The sequence below is a fragment of the Zootoca vivipara genome, chromosome 3 (genome assembly GCF_963506605.1).
Source record: "Zootoca vivipara chromosome 3, rZooViv1.1, whole genome shotgun sequence".
NCBI lineage: Eukaryota > Metazoa > Chordata > Lepidosauria > Squamata > Lacertidae > Zootoca > Zootoca vivipara.
In genome coordinates, this window is record NC_083278.1 from 80812411 (window position 1) to 80833997 (window position 21587).

At 38.6% G+C, this 21587-nt stretch overlaps 1 protein-coding gene across 8 annotated transcripts in view; it reads left to right on the forward strand.

The window, feature by feature from the left end:
- BIRC6 (baculoviral IAP repeat containing 6) overlaps positions 1–21587 on the forward strand; it is a 142621-nt gene that overhangs the window by 113899 nt on the left and 7135 nt on the right. For all 8 annotated transcript variants that reach the window (XM_035108256.2, XM_035108258.2, XM_035108260.2 and 5 more), the window contains 7 exons: positions 12771–12981; positions 14887–15032; positions 16544–16654; positions 17511–17728; positions 18677–18838; positions 19381–19458; positions 20627–20815. In XM_035108256.2, coding sequence (XP_034964147.2) covers positions 12771–12981; positions 14887–15032; positions 16544–16654; positions 17511–17728; positions 18677–18838; positions 19381–19458; positions 20627–20815 — 1115 coding nt within the window. The remainder of the gene's footprint in view (positions 1–12770; positions 12982–14886; positions 15033–16543; positions 16655–17510; positions 17729–18676; positions 18839–19380; positions 19459–20626; positions 20816–21587) is intronic.

The window sequence follows — 21587 nt, forward strand, 5'->3', positions numbered from 1 at the left end:
GACTTATTTTTCAGAAACCCATGCTGACCTTTAGTGATCACAGTGTTTCTTTCTAGGTGCTCACAGACTGTTTGCTTAATGATCTGCTCTAGAATCTTTCCTGGTATTGATGTCAGGCTTACTGGGCAGTAATTGTTTGGGTCCTCTCTTTTCCCCTTTTTGAAAATAGGGACAATATTTGCCCTCCTCCAGTCTGCTGGAACTTCGCCTGTTCTCCAGGAATTTTCAAAGATTATTGCCAGTGGTTCTGAAATCACCTCTGCCAGTTCTTTTAATACTCTTGGATGTAGTTCATCTGGCCCTGGAATTTTAGCCTCCCCTTTCTATATTTCAGATATAATGTAAGACTACGATACACAATAAGATTTCAGAAGTCACACTAAACTTAGCGTGACAAAAATAAGTCGTCGCGAGCCTGACACTTACGCACTGCCCCAGCACAAGTTATGTTGCTGGTTTTGCTTAGCTATAGCTTGTCTTGTTACCCAAGTCAAAGTATGATTAACGTTTGAAAGTAGTTCACTTCAAACTCTTGACTTGACTTAGCATTAGCCACAGTTTATCATTTGAATGGCATGATAAACTGTGTTTAATGAAAATCAGGAGGGGAAGCATATGAGCATATGAGTGTGATTTAGATTGACATCTCAACACCATCAGTATATCAGTTTGTTACTTTTTAAATAAAAGCAACAACAGTTCTCCAAATATAAGCTCTTTCACACACCCCTTTTTTTGAGCCACAAGGCTCTCCCCTTTTATCTAGAGCAGGTATTGACAAACCAACCATGCATTTTTTTAACCTTTTACCATATACTTGCATGGTGGTAGTGCTCCTGTTCTGATTCACCTTGGATCATGCTGCAACCCATCCTTCCATCTTCTAAGTTGCTAAAGGCCCAAGGACAATGCACTTAGATTTATTTATTTATTTATTTAAGTTTCTTTTCTGGGCAACACCATCCAACATGGCTTACAGCATTGGAGGGGAAACCCACAAGGATAATAATAATAAAAATAAATTTTTATTTATACCCCGCCCTCCCCAGTCAAAACCGGGCTCAGGGCGGCTCACACCAGTAAAATTACAATAAAACATAAAAAGCAACTGATTAAAATACAGATTAAAATACAGTATTCAAATTTAAAATTTAAATTTAAAATCCAGCCTAATTTTAAGTAGTCCATAAATCCAAGCCATGAGGGAGGAAAACACAGGGGTCAGACTAAGTCCAACCCAAAGGCCAGGCGGAACAGCTCTGTCTTGCAGGCCCTGCGGAAAGATGACAAATCCCGCAAGGATGACAACAACCTTTCATTTAAGAATTCATCTGGTTGCTGAATGATGAAATAGTTCAATGTACAACAGCTATTTAGCTATAACAGCCTGTTGAAGGACCTTTAACATTGTGACCTCATTTTAATTCATGGCAGTCCAAGATTACAGGTTAAATCTTGTGCAGCAATGTTGAATGAAGCCAATCAATTATCTACAAAGCAGCTAAAGCAGCATTTTGCAACTAAGGTAGCAAATAACCACCATCTTAAATAACAGCTGGAGCTGTATTTTTGTGACACTTTTGATACAATTAAAACTCTGATGAAATACCTTCTACGATAGACAAAGGAAATATTTTTGTAAATATAGTCAACCCCATCCAAACATTTGTTTTGTTGTTGTTTTACAAGCAAAGCACATGTTTCTCGATATAACTTTGACATCCAACAGACCATTATTACTATGGTGTTTGTCCAGTTTTAGTTCTTTATAAGTCATTTTAACCTTCTATAGATCCTAAGAACATATGTTAGCTTCTGTATAAAATCAGATATTTCCAGAACTTCAGGCAATATTTCATGTCATATGTACATCCAATCAAATGGATTCTATTACATGATTAGAGGAGTGATAAATTTATATCATGAACAGTGTATGTTGGGAAATCTGAATATTCTATTGATTATTCTAATGATTATAAGAGTGTACTGTGCAGACATTGCACATTTTCTTGTGTTGGGAAAATTAAGCAGTTGGAATTATTCAGCACTGACATGGGTAACTGTGTGCCAAAATTTGTAGGGTCCAACCAAGTGCAGTATGGTAGAGGATCAGAATGTGGTTTACCCGAAGAACTAAAACACAAAATACAGTGGAACCTCGGTTTATGAACACCTCGGTTTATGAATTTTCGGTTTATGAACGCCGCGGACCCATCTGGAACGGATTAATTAATTTTCCATTACTTTCAATGGGAAAGTTTGCTTCAGTTTATGAACGCTTCAGTTTATGAACAGACTTCCGGAACCAATTACACCCATGCTTCAGTTTATGAACGTTTCAGTTTAAGTACTCCGCGGACCCGTCTGGAACGGATTAATCCACTTTCCATTACTTTCAATGGGAAAGTTTGCTTTAGTTTATGAACGCTTACTCCGCGGACCGTCTGGAACGGATTAATTCACTTTCCATTACTTTCAATGGGAAAGTTCGCTTCAGTTTATGAACGCTTCAGTTTATGAACAGACTTCCGGAACCAATTGAGTTCATAAACCGAGGTACCACTGTAACATATTGTAGCAACGAACTTTAGACTGCAATACAAATTCCCAAGCCTATCATTAAAATATCTTCTATCTAGGTATCTTAGTTTTCTGTGTCTCTGTAAATCACACAAGGATCAATGAAGGCATAAATAAGGCATAGTTATTCTTACACTTTCATTGCTCACCTTAAATCTGTCTGGGCAACCACTCATCACAGTTCAAATGATTACAGTGCTCTTGCCAATCTGTCTCCTTAAATAACCACTTGCCAATAACCTCATTGTTGCAATAATCCATAGCTAATTTTCTAATATTTCTTGTACTTTAGATCTAATTATACCTTACTGAAGAGAATTATTGAATGGAGGAATTATTGAATGCCTATTTTTTAAAGAAGAATAAAGGGTGATTTAGATAAACTTGATGAGAAACAGTAAATTTTAAAAAAATGGAATGAAAAGGAATAATTGCCCAAATGCCTTTAGGCAGGGCAGGGCTGTGAATGTACTGCTGTTCCATGGGAGCACAGAATGTGATATTGAAAGTAGACTTCTGCTTTCAGTGAATCATTACTCTCATTTTTTGAAAGAAATAAAAAAGTTTCAAGTCCCTACCTATGATTGCTTGAAAATATGTGGACAAGGGCTGCTGAAATCTAAAAAAACCAGAGGAATTGCCAAATTAGAATTTCAGTAGTTGGGAAGAAGTGTTTCCATGCTCCTTCCCTTTTCTATGACATTGCAGAACGAAAAAGAATGCTAGCCATGTCTTTGAAACTAACAAGTCCCAGTTGTTGTCTTGCAAACAATAATTTGATTGCCATTTTCAGAATCGAGCAATTGTTAAAATAATCAGTAGTAAAAAGAGACACATCTATAGTACTATATTTTTCTAGAAACTGTAGAGACATTGGTTACAGCACCATGTTTACTTTACTTTACCAGAATTCTTAATTGAAGTTTTTAAAGGAATATAAAATGATTGCAGCGTTGTCTTATTAAATGGTTCCAGAGTCCTTCCTTATGATGGCAGAAGGGCATTCACCTCACCTAGCTTTTTACTCAACGTTTTGATATTAAAATTGTAATATAGTGGCATTTTTGGCACAGATAGAGCTGCTAAGCTATCTGAAAAGAATGAAAATGTTTCCTTCCTTCTTTTTTCTTTTTCTCTATTCGATAAATGATGCCCCACCTATCTTGTACAGAGTTCTCTGGGCAAGCTCTTCTTTCAAAAGCAACAGGACTACAGAGTGTTAATTAGACATTTCATAAAAGACTAGCCTCCGGTTGTTGCTTAAATAGAAAAAGCAAAAGGCAGTAGAGCGTGAAGTATTTGGAACTGACACTACAGCCTCTAGCTTAGACTATGTTCATATATCGTATGTTTGAAAAGGTGCAGTAAGGAAGCAGAGATCAGGAAAGGCTGCAATTCTGAATTATTTGGAAACAGGAAACAGAAGCTTGACATTTGTTAAGAAACGTATTTTCTGAAGTGCTAAATATTTGGCTGTTCTTATAGAACAAGATTACTATTAAACACTAATAAAATAACAAAAACTGTGCTATCTTTCCTTCTTAAGTACTATGGTCACCATTTTAAATCTTTGGCGTGTTAATGGGATTTTCAGGGATCTAATTAACTAACAGACCCTAAGGGTTTCAGGCTCATTAGCATTATTGGTTCATGACTATGAAGTCCTCAAGAATGACTGAAGTTATCACATAGTATTCAGTGGATGGCACAGTTGCTCCAGAAAGATGCTCTTTGGAGATTTGCTTTGCTTTCCATAGCACATGTTCTTGTATTTTTTTTAGTATTAGGAATGAATGCCTAACTTAATTTTTGTTTTGTTTGCTTTGGTAAATGTGGATTGTGATGCTTATGCCTTTTGGCACTTGTGGAACAGAGACTTTTAAAGAAACCAATCTCTTTTCATTTCATACTTAATTCACTCAAAAATGGTTTTCAGATGAGGCTGGCTTTTCGTACAGCAATGTTGACGGAGATGTGCAACATTCTGTTAAACAGCATTCAGGTTTTTGAGAATTTTTTCCTGTTTAAAAGCCTCATCCAAAGCATTGCCTTGACTGTTTGCTATAGTTGTATGAATTCTATAGAATCTAGTGACCTTCCAAGGTTAACCCCACCCCCAATTCTAGGAAACCTTTTACTTCTCCACAAAAGTGGTGGTCCTGTAAATTTCATAGGTGGGTGTAAAACTCTAAACTTCTTTTGCACCCTGAATTTCCTCCCCAAAGATTTACCTGTGCAGGCTTGACAGCACAAGCGGGAAAGACTCTGAAAGAGTGAATTAGGGCACGTGACAAGGTTTCCCATCTGCTCTTTCAGACTACTTCCAACACACTGACAGTATACACAATTGATGCATAAAGAATGCCTCTAATGTCAATCAGTTCTCCCGAAATTCTCAGAAATATCACACCTCAACGTTTGTGGAGTGCTTTTGTATTGTGAAAACCAGCCGTGATTTTTCAAAACATCCCTGTGCGATGCCTGCTGCTTTGACTGAAATTCAGGAGCAGCCATGAAACCTGACCCCAGATTATTAGCGGCTCTGGATTTTATTGGGTGGGTGGGTAGCACTTAGTGTTTTTTGCTTTTATTTATGACATTTATACCCAGCTCTTTTATACCTTTATGCAAAAAGGCTCTCAGAGCCGCTTAGAAAAATCAATACTGTGGTGGCTCCCACCCTTGGGCTCGCAATCTAAAGATGTGACAAAACAAGGAAAAAGGAATAGGAGGGAGCAGTTATACAGTTCTGTCTGTGTAGATTTCTGGCCACCTAGAAGAGCAGCAAATATTGGCAGTTCTGGGTGATAAATAGCAGTCCTTCCTGGAGCCAGAGCAGGTGACAACATCCAGGTCAGGAGGACAGAGCAGCTCTTGCCCCACATCTCTTCCCTCAGAAAGCTAACTTGATGCCTATTAGAATCCGCACAGGAGGAGGTTAAATTATCCAAGGGGACCAGAACCTGAGTGTAGGGTGGGGAAGTGCGTTGCATTGTTCTAGGGTGGAAGTTTTGCCTTGGAAGCTCTCCTTTGCTGAGACTGCACACTTTATTTATCATGTTTCAAAGTTGCCTTCAACACCTAAATGATAAAAAGGTGGGAATTAAATCTGCAAGAAAAAAATAGTATAAATAAGGTTGTATGTGGTACAGGGACTGGATTGAATCAAAAAATAAAAAGATGGGGAACAACGCATTCATCGCAGGTATAATTCACTTTACACTCTTTACGTCAAACTTGACATTACAGTGAATGTATACGGCTGGCACTGAAAATGGCACCCCATAGTCCCAACTTGCCTCGTGTTGTTAAGTCTGTTTTTTTTTTTTGCATTTGTATAACACCCACAGCCAGTTATTACAGTTAAATGTAGTGGGAGCAAGGAAGTTCAGAACATCCTGTATTGGGGCAGAAAAAGATTTCTGATGTGGGTTTGGGCAGCATCTGCTTATCATTTAGTAGTTTATAACTTATGAGTTGGTTGTGAGTTATGAGTGGAATAGTGAATAGAAGAAAGGAAAAGAGGTTTCAACACCCAGTGTAGCTGGTGGAAGATGTGAGAATTATTTTTTAGACTTAACTTCCCATCAATTCTGTCTCTTTTATGTTATTTTTTTAGCATAATAGGTGATACTTCATGATAACCATTGTTTGCCTTATTTTCCATTTTGGTTCCATATGCTCTGTTCATCCTGTTCTTTGAGGATATACATTTCAGTGGTACAAAAGGTTTTTTTATTGTTATCCATAGCCAATTAAGCTATGTTAAATGGTTTGGAAAAAGAATTTAGAGCTGCTCAATATTATCTATTTCATGGTCCATTAGGCTTGGTTATTCTTAGTTTGGAGTCTCCTGGAATGTTCAGGAGAGCAAAAGAATGGTTATGTTTAGAGATGTCTTCTTCTGATGTATTGTTGAAAGCAGTGTTCCTGTTCTTACTGTTATCTTTAATATACTTTTGTCAAAACTGGTATAAATATCCAAGATTAAATGTAGTGTACTGTCAGTCCTACAGTGAATGAGGAAATAATTATGTAAGAAATATTTTTATTATATCAGGTAATGTGTAGCTTCAGCCCAACTTCTTTATTATCTTCAGCAGTTCCTGAATGTAAGTGTGCTGGCAAGCTTTGTAAGATACTAAAGCTCCTTAAAAAATAATAATTCTATTTCTATAGTGAAATAAAAATACTAAGTACACTGGTGCCTCATGATGGGAGTTAAATTGAAGTTTTTAAAAAACCTTAAATTGCCATGGTACTGTGCTATAAAGGACAAGAAAGAAGCCATTTGCATGAATTGCTATATCTACCATTTAGATAATTTTTTTCCAGCAGACAGGCTGTTCAGATTTTTATTTTGTATTAGTTAAGGCTGTGTTCCAACTTCTTCCTCCATCCCTCCAGCTAAATTGTTAGACTTTAATGAATGTGCTGTTTTTGAAAGAATGTTGTGTTTCGTGGGGGCTTGGATTCTGTGCAGCAGTGCTATAACAACTGAGTTGTGGAACTCCCTTCCTACAGAGGTGCACCTTTCAATTCCATTATACAGCTTTCAGCAGTTGTTGAAGATGGCACCTGATCACCCTGGCTTTTGACACTTGAGATGTGTATTTTTAGGACCCACCTCATTTTTGTAATTTTATGTTGTTTTAAACTGTTTACAATATTGTGTTTTAATATTAATGTTGTGTTTTAATTGTTGTAACCTGCCCTGGGACCTTAGGGTGGGTAATAAATAACAATAGTAGTATTCACAGGTACTACTGATTTTTGCTTGCCTTGCATATTCAAGTGTATGGATATAGCTGAGATGTGTTTGTGTGAAATAAGCAATGCAGCATTCTACTAAAGCTAGCATACGGTAGGTCAGAAAAGAAGGCACATTCTTATGGCTGGCATCCTTTCATATTAACCAGCTCACTGCCACCAGGGTCTCTCCTTATAGAAAGACACATACAGACAAGCCCACTGATTGAGATTCTTGGTAGTTCCAGTAAAGTTTGGCTGGATTCATTCAAGGTATATCACTGCACATAATATGAATGATTTCCCATGTTTCTGGCAGCAGCTTACTTCCTGGTTTTTGGAATACTTTACATATGAACTTTTAGGAAACGATCAACTTGTATCCAGGAAAGTCCTTATGCTTGTGGAAGAACTTCTGCTTGAACAATGGGACTCATCCCTCTGCACAGACATATCCCCCCCCCCCAAAAAAAAACCACACCATGTTCTGGAGGCTTCTGGGAAAATCCAGGAGAGATTTGCAAGGACACATAGAACAAGGAAAGGGAGAAAATGTTCCTTGCGTGAACAGAAGCTATTTCATGAATGTGATCACTTTATTGGATACAGCCCCTAGTTTTAATCTTGAAGAATCTAGGAATGTCATTTGAGTCATTCCTAAATCTAACTGGAAAAGTCTGAAACCATTGAGGGCTTTATATACCAACAATAGCAAATTTGCAATCTGTGCAGATCTCTGAGCAGAGGTGTTACATGCTGACGGGGTGTCTCATGTCATCAACCATGCTGCAGCATTATGTAGTACAAATTGTGCAAACCAGCCCCATGTGACAACAGCAATTGCCTCCCCCCCCCCATTGGACAAGAAGACCAATGTTAAACACTAGGTTGGTACTAGTTCTTGCCATTTATTTAGTGCCAACTATGTGCTAAGCCACAATCACTGCTCCACCACTTAGTGTTAGGGCTTGAGTGATGTGGTGTTTTTGAAATTATGTATGTTTTATGTGTCTTAAAGTTCACACACACACACACACACACACACACACACACACACACACACACACATATATATATATATATATATATATATATATATATATATATATATATATAGTTTGTGTCTCCTGAATTTTGTAACTGGATTTAATAAAGAGTTGCTTTCATATAGCATTCTAAATTATGCACCTCAAATGAATGTGTATCTAAAGGCCAGATTTTGTGCCATAAATCAGCATTAATTAAATAGTCTAAAAGCAGGAAGCAAGAAAGGTGACTGTGAAATCTGGACCATAGCGGAATTGACATTGAGAACCCTGAGTTCTTGAGAGCTGTCTTGCTTCTGAAGCCTGAGTATCAATCCAGCACGGTTTTCATTATGACATTTGCTGGTGTAGCAAGGCTGAACCGTGAAGAAGGAGACAGATTAGCAAGCAACAGATGTGGACAGGGATGCTATGTTTATCTTAGGGAGCTGTCAGTTAGCAATAATGATTCAAACAGAAACAGTATCTTGGAAATGAACAGCCTCATGTAATTTAAAATGTGTAATAAATCACATGTAAATAGAATGAAAAAAAGTTTAGAAAGTCTTACCCGTTTCCAAAGGGCATGAAGCAGCACACAGCAACCTATCAACTGTAGTCATCACAATGTGTTTTCTTCTTTCAAGGGCAAGTATAAAGAAAATAAAGACAGATTTCATAATGCCAAATAAAGGTGCCCTAGGGACGTGAGTAGCATTGTGGTCTAAACCACTGAGCCTCTTGGGCTTGCCGATCAGAAGGTCGGCGGTTCGAATCCCTGCAATGGAGTGAGCTCCCATTGCTTGGTCCCATCTCCTGCCAACCTAGCAGTTTGAAAGCACACCAAAAGTGCAAGGCACCACTCCAGCAGGAAGGTAAACAGCGTTTCCGTGCGCTGCTCTAGTTTCGGTGTTCCGTTGTGCCAGAAGCGGCTTAGTCATGCTGGCCACATGACCCAGAAAAACTGTCTGCGGACAAACGCCGGCTCCCTTGGCCTGTAAAGCGAGATGAGCGCCGCAACCCCAGAGTCGTCTACGACTGGACTTAACTGTCAGGGGTCCTTTACCTTTACCTTTTTAGTGACAGGAAGAACTATCAACAATGAGTAAGATTTGCCTAGTTTTAATGCTTTCTAGAACTTTATTTCTAGAAAATTGCACGTTTACGGGCAGCTTTCCAATGCATTTGCTTCAACCATTTCACTAAAGAAGGCCATGGGGTGCAGTGACTGGAGTGCTGGACAAGGCCTGGGAGGCTTAGGTTCAAATCCCCACTACGTGATGAAGGTTCATGGGTGACCTTTGGCCAGTCATTCTCTTTCAGTCTAACCTACATCATCGGAAGGCTCTTAAGGACTGCTGCTGCTGTTGCTGCCCAGGAGGACTGCCTGCTGAGGGCCTGAAGGGCCCTGTCCTCGCCTCCCTCCACCTGGCTTGGGGCAGGGCCTGACAGGCTTCACAAGGCCTGTGGCGGCTGCTCAGCAGAGAGGGCTCCTCTTTTAAATTGTTTTTAATTTTTATCTGTGTTGTTTTAAATGAGACCATCTTTGCTGTGAGCCCTGGAAGACCTGCACCCTGCCTTGCTGGCCTTTTCCCATCTGGCTTGGGAGAGTGGAGTGCTGACTGACTCCAGCTACAAAAGCTGAGGCTGTTGAACAGATGCTTGGGCTGGAGTATTTATGGGAGGTTGAGAGAGCTTGTGGGTGTTCTATATTGTCCTCGTTGTTAGGAGACTTGGTTCATCAGAGACCATTTACCTTCGGCTGCACATAAAGAGAATTGAGCATTAGGTCGAGATGCATTGCTTTTAAAAATTACCAGCATTTGAATTGCCGGTTCAAGAGCTTTCTCTAATAAATTTCATTTATGTGTTTTTATAAACAAAGCAAAAACAAAACAAAACCTTGACTTGTACCTAGTCTCTTCAGCAGAGGGTACTGCGCAGGTCATGACACCAGACAAGCTATATCCATGTAACAATTCCTGTTCAGTGTCTAAGTGAAATGTTGTGTTATGTCCCTATGGCAGCTATTGGTGCCAACAACGCTGTCTTGAAGTTTGAAATGTGTACACTGCTCCAAAAAGATTGCCAACCCCTGTTTCATTGTGAAACAGAAGGTGACTTCAAGATCAAATGTACTAATAAAATAGGAAGTGCTACTGACGGATTCAGCCTTTCTTGAAAATGGAGGTGGTTAGGCTTTTTTGTCCAGCCATAATGGTGTTAGGAACTAATTTACTTTTCCATGTTTCAAATTTGATCAGTGCCCTTCTCTAGGGATATAGAAGACTTTCTAATTTCTGAATATATTAACTACAGCTTTCGTCAACCCCTTCAAATTACTGGCAATTCCTTGTTCACATAAAGCTTAATCTGCTTTAAAAAAAATTATGTTGCAATACCTTGTACTTTATTTCAGATTTAATGCTGCTAACCTTAATTTTAATTGGTATTTACATAAGTAATGTAGATCTAGCAAAACAATGTTTCATGTAACAGTGTGTTTGCTTCTAAGATGTCTTCACAATGCTTATTTGTGTGAAGGTATGGGCTATTCATGTGAAGTAACAGTCCTACGGTATTGTAACTATTCATACTTTTTGTAGATATGGGGTCATTGCTTCCACTGGCATGTAAAGGTTTAGGAAATTGTACATGCACATGGATAGATTGGGATTCATAGTTTTAAATTATTTTGCTGTCTTCTAATGAGCACCATTTGCCTTTAGTGTATGAGCAGCTAAGAAGCTGCTCTCCAGATATTGTATAACTCCAACTTCTGTCACTCCCAGCCAGTATGGCCAATGGTTAGGAATAATGCCTGCTACGTGATGTGATGTGATACTGGCAATATATTGTTTTAAATAGTCAAAAAAGAAATAATATTTCTGTAGTATTCTGTTTTTAAAAAACGTAACCAAAACATGAATACATATAATGTTTCCACATAACACTAAGCCATGGGTTGTTTTAACTGTAGTTTAATAAATCACAAATATACAGATTGGCATGCAAGCCATGAATTCTTTCTCCATAATTTTGTTTTCAGGTGTTCTTCCCATGGTAAGGGTAGGTAGGGTGGGGTGGCCAAACAAGCCATGGTTAAGCAAGGCTGTTGGGTTCAGACAAATTTCCAAGCCATAATTAAAAGAAACCATGGTTCAGAAGTCAACAACAAGCCATGGCTTGTTGCCAGAAAATGTGTTTTGTGGCAACAGAGGGCAGTGTAAAGCCATGATTTGTTGTTGACCATAGTTAACCCAACTGAACAATCCCTCCAAATAACCAAAAATAACAACAGAATAAGAAAACCAGGCCTGTTCTCCTTGTGCAGAAGCAAAGTGTTGGATCACTTCATGGTGTTTGAAGGCCAGAAAGCCCCATGCGTATATTGGCTGCTCCATTCTACCAAATAGTTTCATGCTCAGGCTTGATTGGAGGATAGCTGAGTTGATGGATAGGAGAAACAAGCCCCCTCTCTGGTCATTCTTTAGTTTGTCATGATTGCCTTTTCTGGGAACATATGATTCTACCATCTCATTTGGGCTTTTACCCCTTTGAACTGTTTGTTTCTAGGCCAAGACCACTGTTTTTGTTTTGTCTTACCTTGTCTTGATTATACTCTGTCATCCGCAGAGGGAATTATTGCCACTCACTGTGATAATGTGTTTTTGTGTTCCTGAACTGAATTTCATTTACAAGCGAAGATTTTGTTAGGAACTGCCAAAAATGTTGCTTGTTAACTTCATCCTTTGTTCTCAAATGTGTGGCCAGCCTGATCTTGGGAATTTCCAAGGAAGAAAATTCTGTAATGTTCCTAAGTAGCATGTAGAAGACAGTTTCATGAGAATTGCTTCCTGATGTTTATCCTAAATCTGCATGACCACTTCTGTTCTCTAAATGGAAATGGTTCAGTATTGTCCAGCGTTGCATTTCTTAATCATCACTTCTCTCTACTTGAGAACATCCAGTTCTTCAAGCTGGTCCTCGTGTTTTCTCTGGACTGTAGTCCAGGGTGGTACTCTCTGGCTATGTGTACACCCAACTCCTATCAGCATGGCCAACAGTCAAGGAATATTGGAGTTGTAGTCAAAAACATCTGGAAGGCATTCTGGCGGCTACCTGTGATCTAGGTCACTATACCTATTGCCTATTCAACTTGCCAGCACCCTTGAACTAAGGTTCTCAAAATGTTTGGATACTCTTAATGGTTTTAAATGTTTTCAAATTTTCCTGATACTTCTAGATAGGATTCTATTTTTAAATATATTGTTTTGTTATTTTGTTACTTGCTGCCCCAAGTACCTTGGGGGGGGGCAGGAAAGAAATTTAGATAATGATAGGTAACTATTTCTGCTGCATAGGATTTATCTAGTTGGTTGGAATTTTAACCATGCTGTTTTTCCTCTTTCCTAGTTTTGGATATGGCCAGGCATGTTCCCTTGTACAGAGCTCTGTTAGAGCTTCTCCGAGCTATTGCTTCATGCACATCTATGGTGCCATTGTTGCTGCCTCTGTCTGGGGAAAACGGAGAAGAGGAAGAAGAGCAACTGGAGTCCCAGACTTCAGTTGGAACTTTGTTGGCTAAAATGAAGACGTGTGTTGATACTTACACTAACCGACTGAGGTATTTTCCTAACCTCATAGCATTTTAAGAAAGACCATATGTTACTATTTTCACTCAGAACTGTTCTCACTAAGGTTAGAAACTTGTATCTGCGCTGTACCACTTCTGACTGCAAGTTGGGATTCCCAAAATTAAATGCTTGTTTTTGGAAAATAAACACAGGTTTACCACATCATTGTCAACTAAATTAAAGTATATATTGTTTATTTCCTATCTTAAACACAGGTTGCAGTATGTATTTACTGGGGTGTATTGTAAATCAGATGCAAAAAAGGCATATCTTTTAACAAAAATTCTCTCACAGTTGTCCACATCTGACAGTCTTTTAACCAGTCTTCCTCATCCTGGGACTCTCCAGGTATTATTGGACTCTCAGCTCCCATCATCCCAGTTTATTATCCATGCTGACTGGGCAGATGGAAACTGGAGTCCAACAACATCTACAGGGTACCAGGTTTGAGAAGACAGCATTTAACCAAGGATCCCAGAGACCCCTTCTGCCTGGTGATATCTTGGTTTGCAGAGTTGGCAATCACCAAGTTTGCTTGCAGACTGGCCAAGTGCAGTAAATCTCTCGTGTCAAGACCCAGATCTGCAGCCAGATCTTCTATGACTATGAGCCTAGAAGCTGAGCAGCAAGTGCATGGCTTTTTACTAGTTCATATATAAAATGGTAAAATGAGAAACACCTAAGGTCTGCCAGGCTTTTGAAATAACACATGCACAATTTTGCTGTTAGGTCTGTTGACAAAGGTTGACACTGTTGATGTGAGACCATTTGTTGATGGAAGACGTGCCTGGCAACAGCAGAATTATAATTGCACTCCATTTTCCAGACATGTCTTCCACTGAGAAATTGGAGATTTCTCCAGAGGTCCCAGCAATATATTTTTTTTTGCAGCAAAAAATTCCATGTATTGTAATGTCATTGTGATGTCAGATGATTGACAGGTGGGTGGCCTCACCCATCAAATTTGACCTGCAAGGCTACATGTGATAAATATCAGGCTCACATAGCCAAAAAGGTTTCCCATTCCAGCTTTAAAAGCTGAAATTTGAATAGGGTGTCCTAAAGTTCAACTTGGTTAGGAACTGTTTGGTTAGAGGAGAATATGTTGGGCTTGTTCTGTTTTAGTCTGCTTAGGACAACTGAAAAAGAAGCTGTCCATTTGAAATCAAAACTAGTATGCTTTGAGCTAAATGTAAAAAAGGAGGTTCTAAGCATTTTACAATTATAATTTCACCCTTCAGCCAAGGATCACAGGGCTGTTTAGAATATAAAGACACAAAAATGCATAACATTTGTTTCATTGAGCACCTAATAAAATTTAATGGACTATAAGTTTGTATGTAGTGGATTTTGTTGGCTGGCTATAGAATGTTTTCATTTTATAAATTCTGGTTGACTTTTCTAGAATTTGTGAGACATAATTTTGTTTTGTTTTTTATTTCCTTTTTAGAAACATACCAGGTTCTTTTTTACAGTTTCCCTTGATATACCAAAAGCCTAGTAACTTGTGCATATGCACCTTGCTACATTGTAAATGAGGCTTCTGAGTTGTCCAGGATGATTAAGTAGGAATCTTGAACCAAATTCTCCAAGTATGGATTCTCTTCTGTATGGATTTCATCTTTTGGCAGGATTTCTTCTCTTGGCATTATACTTTCCACCATTCCCATAACATTAAACACACTTTTGCTGACCTGGGAAGTCTTTACATTTATTGAACAAACTTAGTTTGTCACTAAGGTGCCACTGGACAATTTTTTGATATATTTAATGACAAATACACTTGGCAAATATTTAACGGCAAATACGCAGCAATTGGTAGTAGAGGGAATCTGCATTTCTGATGTTTCCATTGACAGTTTCCCCTAAAACCCTAGTCATTTCTTATTTTGTAGGTCTAAAAAGGACAAGACTAAAACTGGAGTGAAGTCAGATACTTCAGATCAAGAGCCAGAGGGACTGACGCTTTTGGTACCAGATATCCAAAGGACTGCTGAGATAGTTTATGCTGCTACAACAAGTTTGCGCCAGGCAAACCAAGGTAAATAATGTCAGCAGCACATCTTTGCTGCAGCCCTACCTGGAGTATTTATTTATTTACTTGACCAATTTATATACACCACTTAATTACAATAATCTCGAAATGTACATATACATAAACTGTAAAAGTAACCTGACTTTCAACAAAAGGATACAAGAATGGTTAATTAGGGGCATTAATAATAATAATAACTACTACTACTACTACTACTCCTCCTCTATACTGACCTTCATCCAAGGATCACATAGCCGTTTACAATATGAAACCACAAAAATAGTAACAAAGCAATAACCCAACCACACACAGTTTAAAAGGCCGTAGATTGTTTAATTAGCCAAAGGCCTAGGAGAAGAGGAATGTTTTTGCCTGGTGCCAAAATATACTTAACGAAGGCACCAGGCAAACCTCCCTGGGAAGAGCAATCAACAAACAGGGAGGCACCACCAAAAAAAAGGCTTGTTCTCCTGCTGTTGCTCTCTAGACCTCTTGCAGAAGAAGCACATCAAGAATAAACATATAAGCAAATGGCTAAAACTACTGGTCTCTTAATATTTATACTACTTTAAAAATTCAGTATTATAATTCCCACCATCGAGCAGGGCTACCTTGGTAGAAAGTTCCACAGGGCAATACCAAGGTGAATAACGCAATTGAGGCAAAACTTGTAAACGCTTTTGTCAATGACACATACAACCTTTCCTTATAAAACATCCTCATCAATACTTTGATGGTAGGACTGGAACTAAACCAAAAATAGGTTGGATCCAAATTAAGCATGGTATAAGGTTAAGTTGTCAGATCTTGATTTTGGTCCACAGGTGTGGTTACAAATTTACAGGATTGGCATTGTGAGCCAACTATGAGGGCTTCAAAGCCCTCTTGCTGTTTGTGAAGAGCTTTAAAACAGCTCCCACTTGAGCCTCTATAGGCTGAAAGAGGAACAGAAACTCCTTTGCAAAAAGCATAAGGGGTGGGGTGGAGGCTGTTTTAAAGCCCTTAGCCAAAGTGCTCTCTGAAGCAGCCCTGCACTTCTCCTTTAAGTGGGTGGCAGGAAGTTGGGGGGAGGGGGGAAAGGCCTACATTGCACAGGCTGTTTTCTCCTCTCCCCTACCACCCACTTCCTTAAAAGAGAAGCACAGAGCTATTTTAAAGAGCACTTTTGCAAAGGGTTTTAACCCCTGCTCATTAGCTGGTGAGTGGGGACAGAAAATATTGCTTCCTTGGCTGCACAATCGTGTTACCTGCTGGGAGCAGGAACCCATTCAGTGCAGGATTAAACCCTGCCCTCCATACTCTCAATCAGCTGACATCATCAGTACCATCAGCTGATGGGCAGATAGTTTGGCGAAAACAACCTCATGTTCCAAATAGGACCCTTGGCAAGCCAATATTTGCTCATAGGCCAGAGGTTCCTCACCCCTGACCAAAGAGAGACATGCGAGATAAATTTCATATGAATCAGTTTTGGCTTATGCGGTTTCTTTAATATGATTTTTTTCTTACACAAACAGAAAGAAAATTGGCTGAATACTCTAAAAAAGCTGCTGTGAAGCCCAAGCCCTTGTCAGTTTTAAGATCCCTTGAAGAAAAATATGTGGTTGTAATGAAAAAGCTCCAGTTTGGTAAGCTGAAAATCACTTTGAACCTTCTGTATTGAAATGCAAAATGTATGTCTGAGGTCACAGTCACAATGGAAAACCTGCATATCCATGTGTATGAACATGAGTAAGAGATTGAAGGTATTATATGCCTTCAGTGTACATATGAGCACACGAAGACGGATTCCCTTCCTAGGAAGCTTACAACCTAGAATGTTACACGGGTGAATTACAGATGAATGAGAAAAAAGAAAAAGTGGAGGCAGAGCAAATAGAGAGAAATTTGTGAGTTACATTTGCTTAGGCTCAGTTAGAGGTCCAATTAGACCAGGGTTAGCCAATGTAGTGCCCCCATATGTTTTTGTATGACAACTCCCCTCATTCCTGGCCACTGGTCATGCTTGCTGGGACTGGTGGGAGTTGGAGTTCTACAACATCTTTTGAGTGAAGAGGAGGCCCCAGGTTTGTGGAGCTAGAGGAACGTAAATGTATCTAAACATAAAAGTGTTAGTAACTCCACTGTACAAAATCTCTGGAAAGCTAGTGGATCATTTATTTATATATTTATTATATAATCTTTAAAAATCAAAGCTGCTTATCACAAGAATACCTATATATATATTGAAACCATGTAAAATTATAAAATATAACATCAGAAAACATCAATCACCATAAACTACAGAAAGACATTTTACATATGTTCTAACAACGGGAAGGTATTTGGGTCTGCCTATTTATCTTACTATATTGAATTGCTTGTTGCTATGAGGAGGGGGGAATGAAATATTTATATACAGACTGATTTTTTCCATTAATTTTGATACTTCATACAATTTAATTATATTCTAATAAATTAAAATGTTACTTTTCACTCCTTTAGATACCTTTGAGATGGTTTCAGAAGATGACGATGGAAAACTGGTGTTTAAAGTAAATTACCACTACATGTCACAGGTGAAAAATGCTAGTGATGCAAACAGTGCTGCCAGAGCCAGACGTCTTGCTCAAGAAGCTGTAACACTTTCTACATCGCTGCCTCTTTCCTCTTCATCCAGTGTCTTTGTCCGCTGTGATGAGGAGAGACTAGACATCATGAAGGTAAACAAATCAGACTTGTGTTCCAATAAAAGCAGAGGTCTTTGATGTGTCTAAATCATGTTAATGCTTATTTTGCATGATTTATTCTGCTTCTACGGGACTTGTAGAAGGAGAGGGGGCTTTTTAATGTACTGCTCCTGCTCGCCTCCACTTCAGAAACTTCCAAGGCATTGATGATAAACTGGAAAAAGTTCATCTTCCTAAAAAGCCTGTTCAGACCTATTTTTTGCCAGAGGTTCTCTCTAGCTGGGGTGGGGATGGAGGGACACAAACTTTCCTACCAATTTAGCCTATTGGTAAGTCTTCTTGCAACAGTTTCTGTTTCTGTTGTGCCTTTTATTTTATTTTTACTTCTTGGTTGACAGTTATACTACTCTTTGATTCAAGGAAACAAAGTTGAAGATGGAGGAGATAGGGAAAGTAAATATGTGACACTAGATGTGTCACTAGAATCCTATAAGAAGTGGGGGTCCTGGAGGAGATTGTGTGGCTTATGGGCAGAGGGGCTATGTTCTTTGTTGAGGGAGTAAACATGCAAGATAGCATTGGACTTGTCAATGATATTTCTCTAGAATAAGACCTTGTCCAGTGGGCACTTGCAGTTCTAGTTAGAGACAGAGGGAAAATGTGTTTGGTTCATATTAAAAATGCAGAACCACATAATTTGCACTTCCCAAAACCAAATACAGCTATCCTTCAAAATCCACAAGCAAAAGAGAGCACAAAAATGCTTATAATTCTCAATTCCTTGCAAAAACACACACAGATTTTTGTGCAGACTTCTTTTTTAAAAAAACACAAAGTAATTCAGAAATGGGGCAAAGTGGATGCAAGAATGGAAAAGTGAGAAGCTGAGAGAAACAGAAACAATCCTAGTTCGAATGTGTTGTTTATGATATGCTAGTTTTCCAAGCTGGTTGCTATAACATTATTTGTCTTTTTCAAAAGGTTTTGATAACTGGTCCAGCAGACACACCTTATGCAAATGGCTGTTTTGAATTTGATGTGTATTTTCCACAAGACTATCCTAATTCACCTCCGCTTGTAAATCTGGAAACAACTGGAGGACACAGTGTGAGATTCAATCCAAATCTTTACAATGATGGCAAGGTAAATAGTTTTGCTATTTTATTGCAGGCTAATATGGTTTAAACAATTTCTAGTCACTCTGAGTAAATAGGTACCTATGGATAGCTAAACTTAACTTACATGGGTAACCATGTACCATATTTACTTGAATCTAATGCTCACCTTTTTTGGCCAAATTATGTTGAGAAAATTAAGATGCACATTAGATTTGATCGCACATTATGCTTGAGTAAATATGGTAATACATTGATTTATTTTTTCAAGAAGCCTGTCTGCTTTACTCTAGGATATAGTCCAGTTGCCTGGCAGTGTCTCACAAAAGCCCGTCAGTGAATGGAAGCAGGCATCCATGTATGGATTGCCTTTTTGGAAGCAAACTGTACTGTACTAATGAAAGAGGGATCCTGCTCTACTGAAAAGAGAATAACGATGACGATGTTGGTTTAGACCACCAGTCAACTCATAAATGAAAATCATTAATCTGTGCATGAGAACAATAATGTATAAATTGCAACCATGTACTGATATTTATATATCTAACTGTTCAAAACCTTTATCTTCAGGTTTGCTTAAGTATTCTTAACACCTGGCATGGAAGACCAGAAGAGAAGTGGAATCCCCAGACATCAAGCTTTTTACAAGTATGTGGCTTTCTTCAGTGCAGAAGCAAGCGGGAGGGTGGCTGTGTAAATAATTCAGAAAACGAAGTTTTTTTCTGCAAAACAAAAGCCACAAAAGCCAATGTATTTCCAACAGTACACCTTGTTCTCTGGTATCATTTAAAATAAATACCCAATACATGTGAGACAATCTAAATTATCATTTGATGATCTTGTATTTATTTCAGTGCAGTCACTTTTTATGCAGCAGTACAAAAAAAAATATCCTGAAAATTGGGGAGTCTTGGTGCAGCTCAAGGTGCACTTTGGAAAGTATGTTTGAGACTGATGAGATCCCAGTCTATATATTTCTATTGATTTTTTGAGTTATTGCAATATACTTTCCAACAAGAGGAATTAGTATGTGTGTTCAAGTTAAAATGAAATGTTTTTGTAATGTTGTCAGTTCTAGGATATGCCTTAAATATATTCAGCTTACTGTTGTAAATTTGCGATCTGATGACCTGATTTTCTTTTTATATTGATGTTATGGTGATAACTCCAAACTGTATTAACTGCTCATATTAATGTACACTAAATATCCACCACTGAGTCATGCTTCCCCAATATTAAATTACTTTATGTAAATATTCCCTTACTCAACTTGGCTGCTGCAGTTAAGTGCCATATTAATTAATATGTGGTGTCATATTAATATTAATATGCTTGTAATCATATAATTATATTTATCAAGCATAGTCCTAGCAAATAAAGCATTTAAATAAATTTGTCAAGACCTCAAGAGCAAAACCTTAAGGGACTAAGATTGGCTTTTCCACACTTTAACCTAGTATTGATTAACATGAGCAAATGGCAAGAGCTTTGTTCAACAGCCATAGCGTAATTACTAATTGAAAATGAATGTATGTTATTTTTATATAAATATGAGGCCATATTTAAATATTTTAACTTTAATGTTCAAACATAGTAATGGTCCATTGTATTGTTAAAAAGAATCCATTGAAACAAATAGATCCTTCTTTGGCACTGCAAATGGCAGGTGCAAAGCATTGCCACCATTGGGTCAATCTATGCAAAAGTTTGACAATAAGAGGAAAGGTTTAGGTGGTTTTTATTGTTTTGACCTTGGCAATGGTCTGTTTTGTTCTTTTTACTGTTTGCAAATTCTTTCAATTGTGTCTGTCCACAGGTGTTGGTGTCTGTGCAATCCCTCATATTAGTTGCAGAGCCCTATTTCAATGAACCAGGATACGAAAGATCGAGAGGGACTCCAAGCGGCACACAAAGTTCCAGAGAATACGATGGAAATATACGACAAGCAACAGTCAAATGGGCTATGCTTGAACAAATCAGAAATCCTTCACCATGTTTTAAAGAGGTTAGTGCTTTGTACCATACCTGCTTATGATCCATCCATTTTGAATGTAGAATCCTGAGGAAAGTCTGATACCTTGATAACAGGGATGATAGCATAAATTCAGGTTTATTGTGGCAATTGGGCTGCATTGGTTTTAGTCAAAAAGTCATGATAAGAACCAATCCAATATCCAATTTCTCACTTTGACCAACTACATGTCTCTGGGAAGCCCCAAAGCAGGACAGGTAGGAAGGTGTATTTGTCCCTCTGAGGCAGGCACAGGCAAACTCTGCCCTCCAGATGTTTGGGACTACAATTTCCATCATCCCTGACCACTGGTCCTGTTAGCTAGGGATGATGGGAATTGTAGTCCCAAACATCTAGAGGGCCAGAGTTTGCCTATGCCTGTGAGGTCTCCCAGTAGCCTGTGACAGACTCTGCTTGTTTTCCAGTTAGGAAAAGGAAAGAAGTAACAGGAGTTTCCCCTGCTCTTTCTTTCCTTCTCCAAAATTGCTGCACAAGTGAAAAGAGACCCCATGACTCCAAAGACTTTTAGCAACTGCAGAAGACTCTTCGGAGGCAGATGTATGAAGAATGTTAGAAACAGCAGAAGAAACTCTTGCTTATCCACATCTTCCAGCACATGAGAGGAGGGAAGGCACAGCAGGAGAGTTTCCTTCTATTTCTTACCTTCCTCAAGCTTATATATAGGAATCCATATGTCATCTTAAAGTCATCTACGCAATCCCAGAATACCTGTTGGTAGCAAGGACAAATAAAGCCTGGGTTGTAA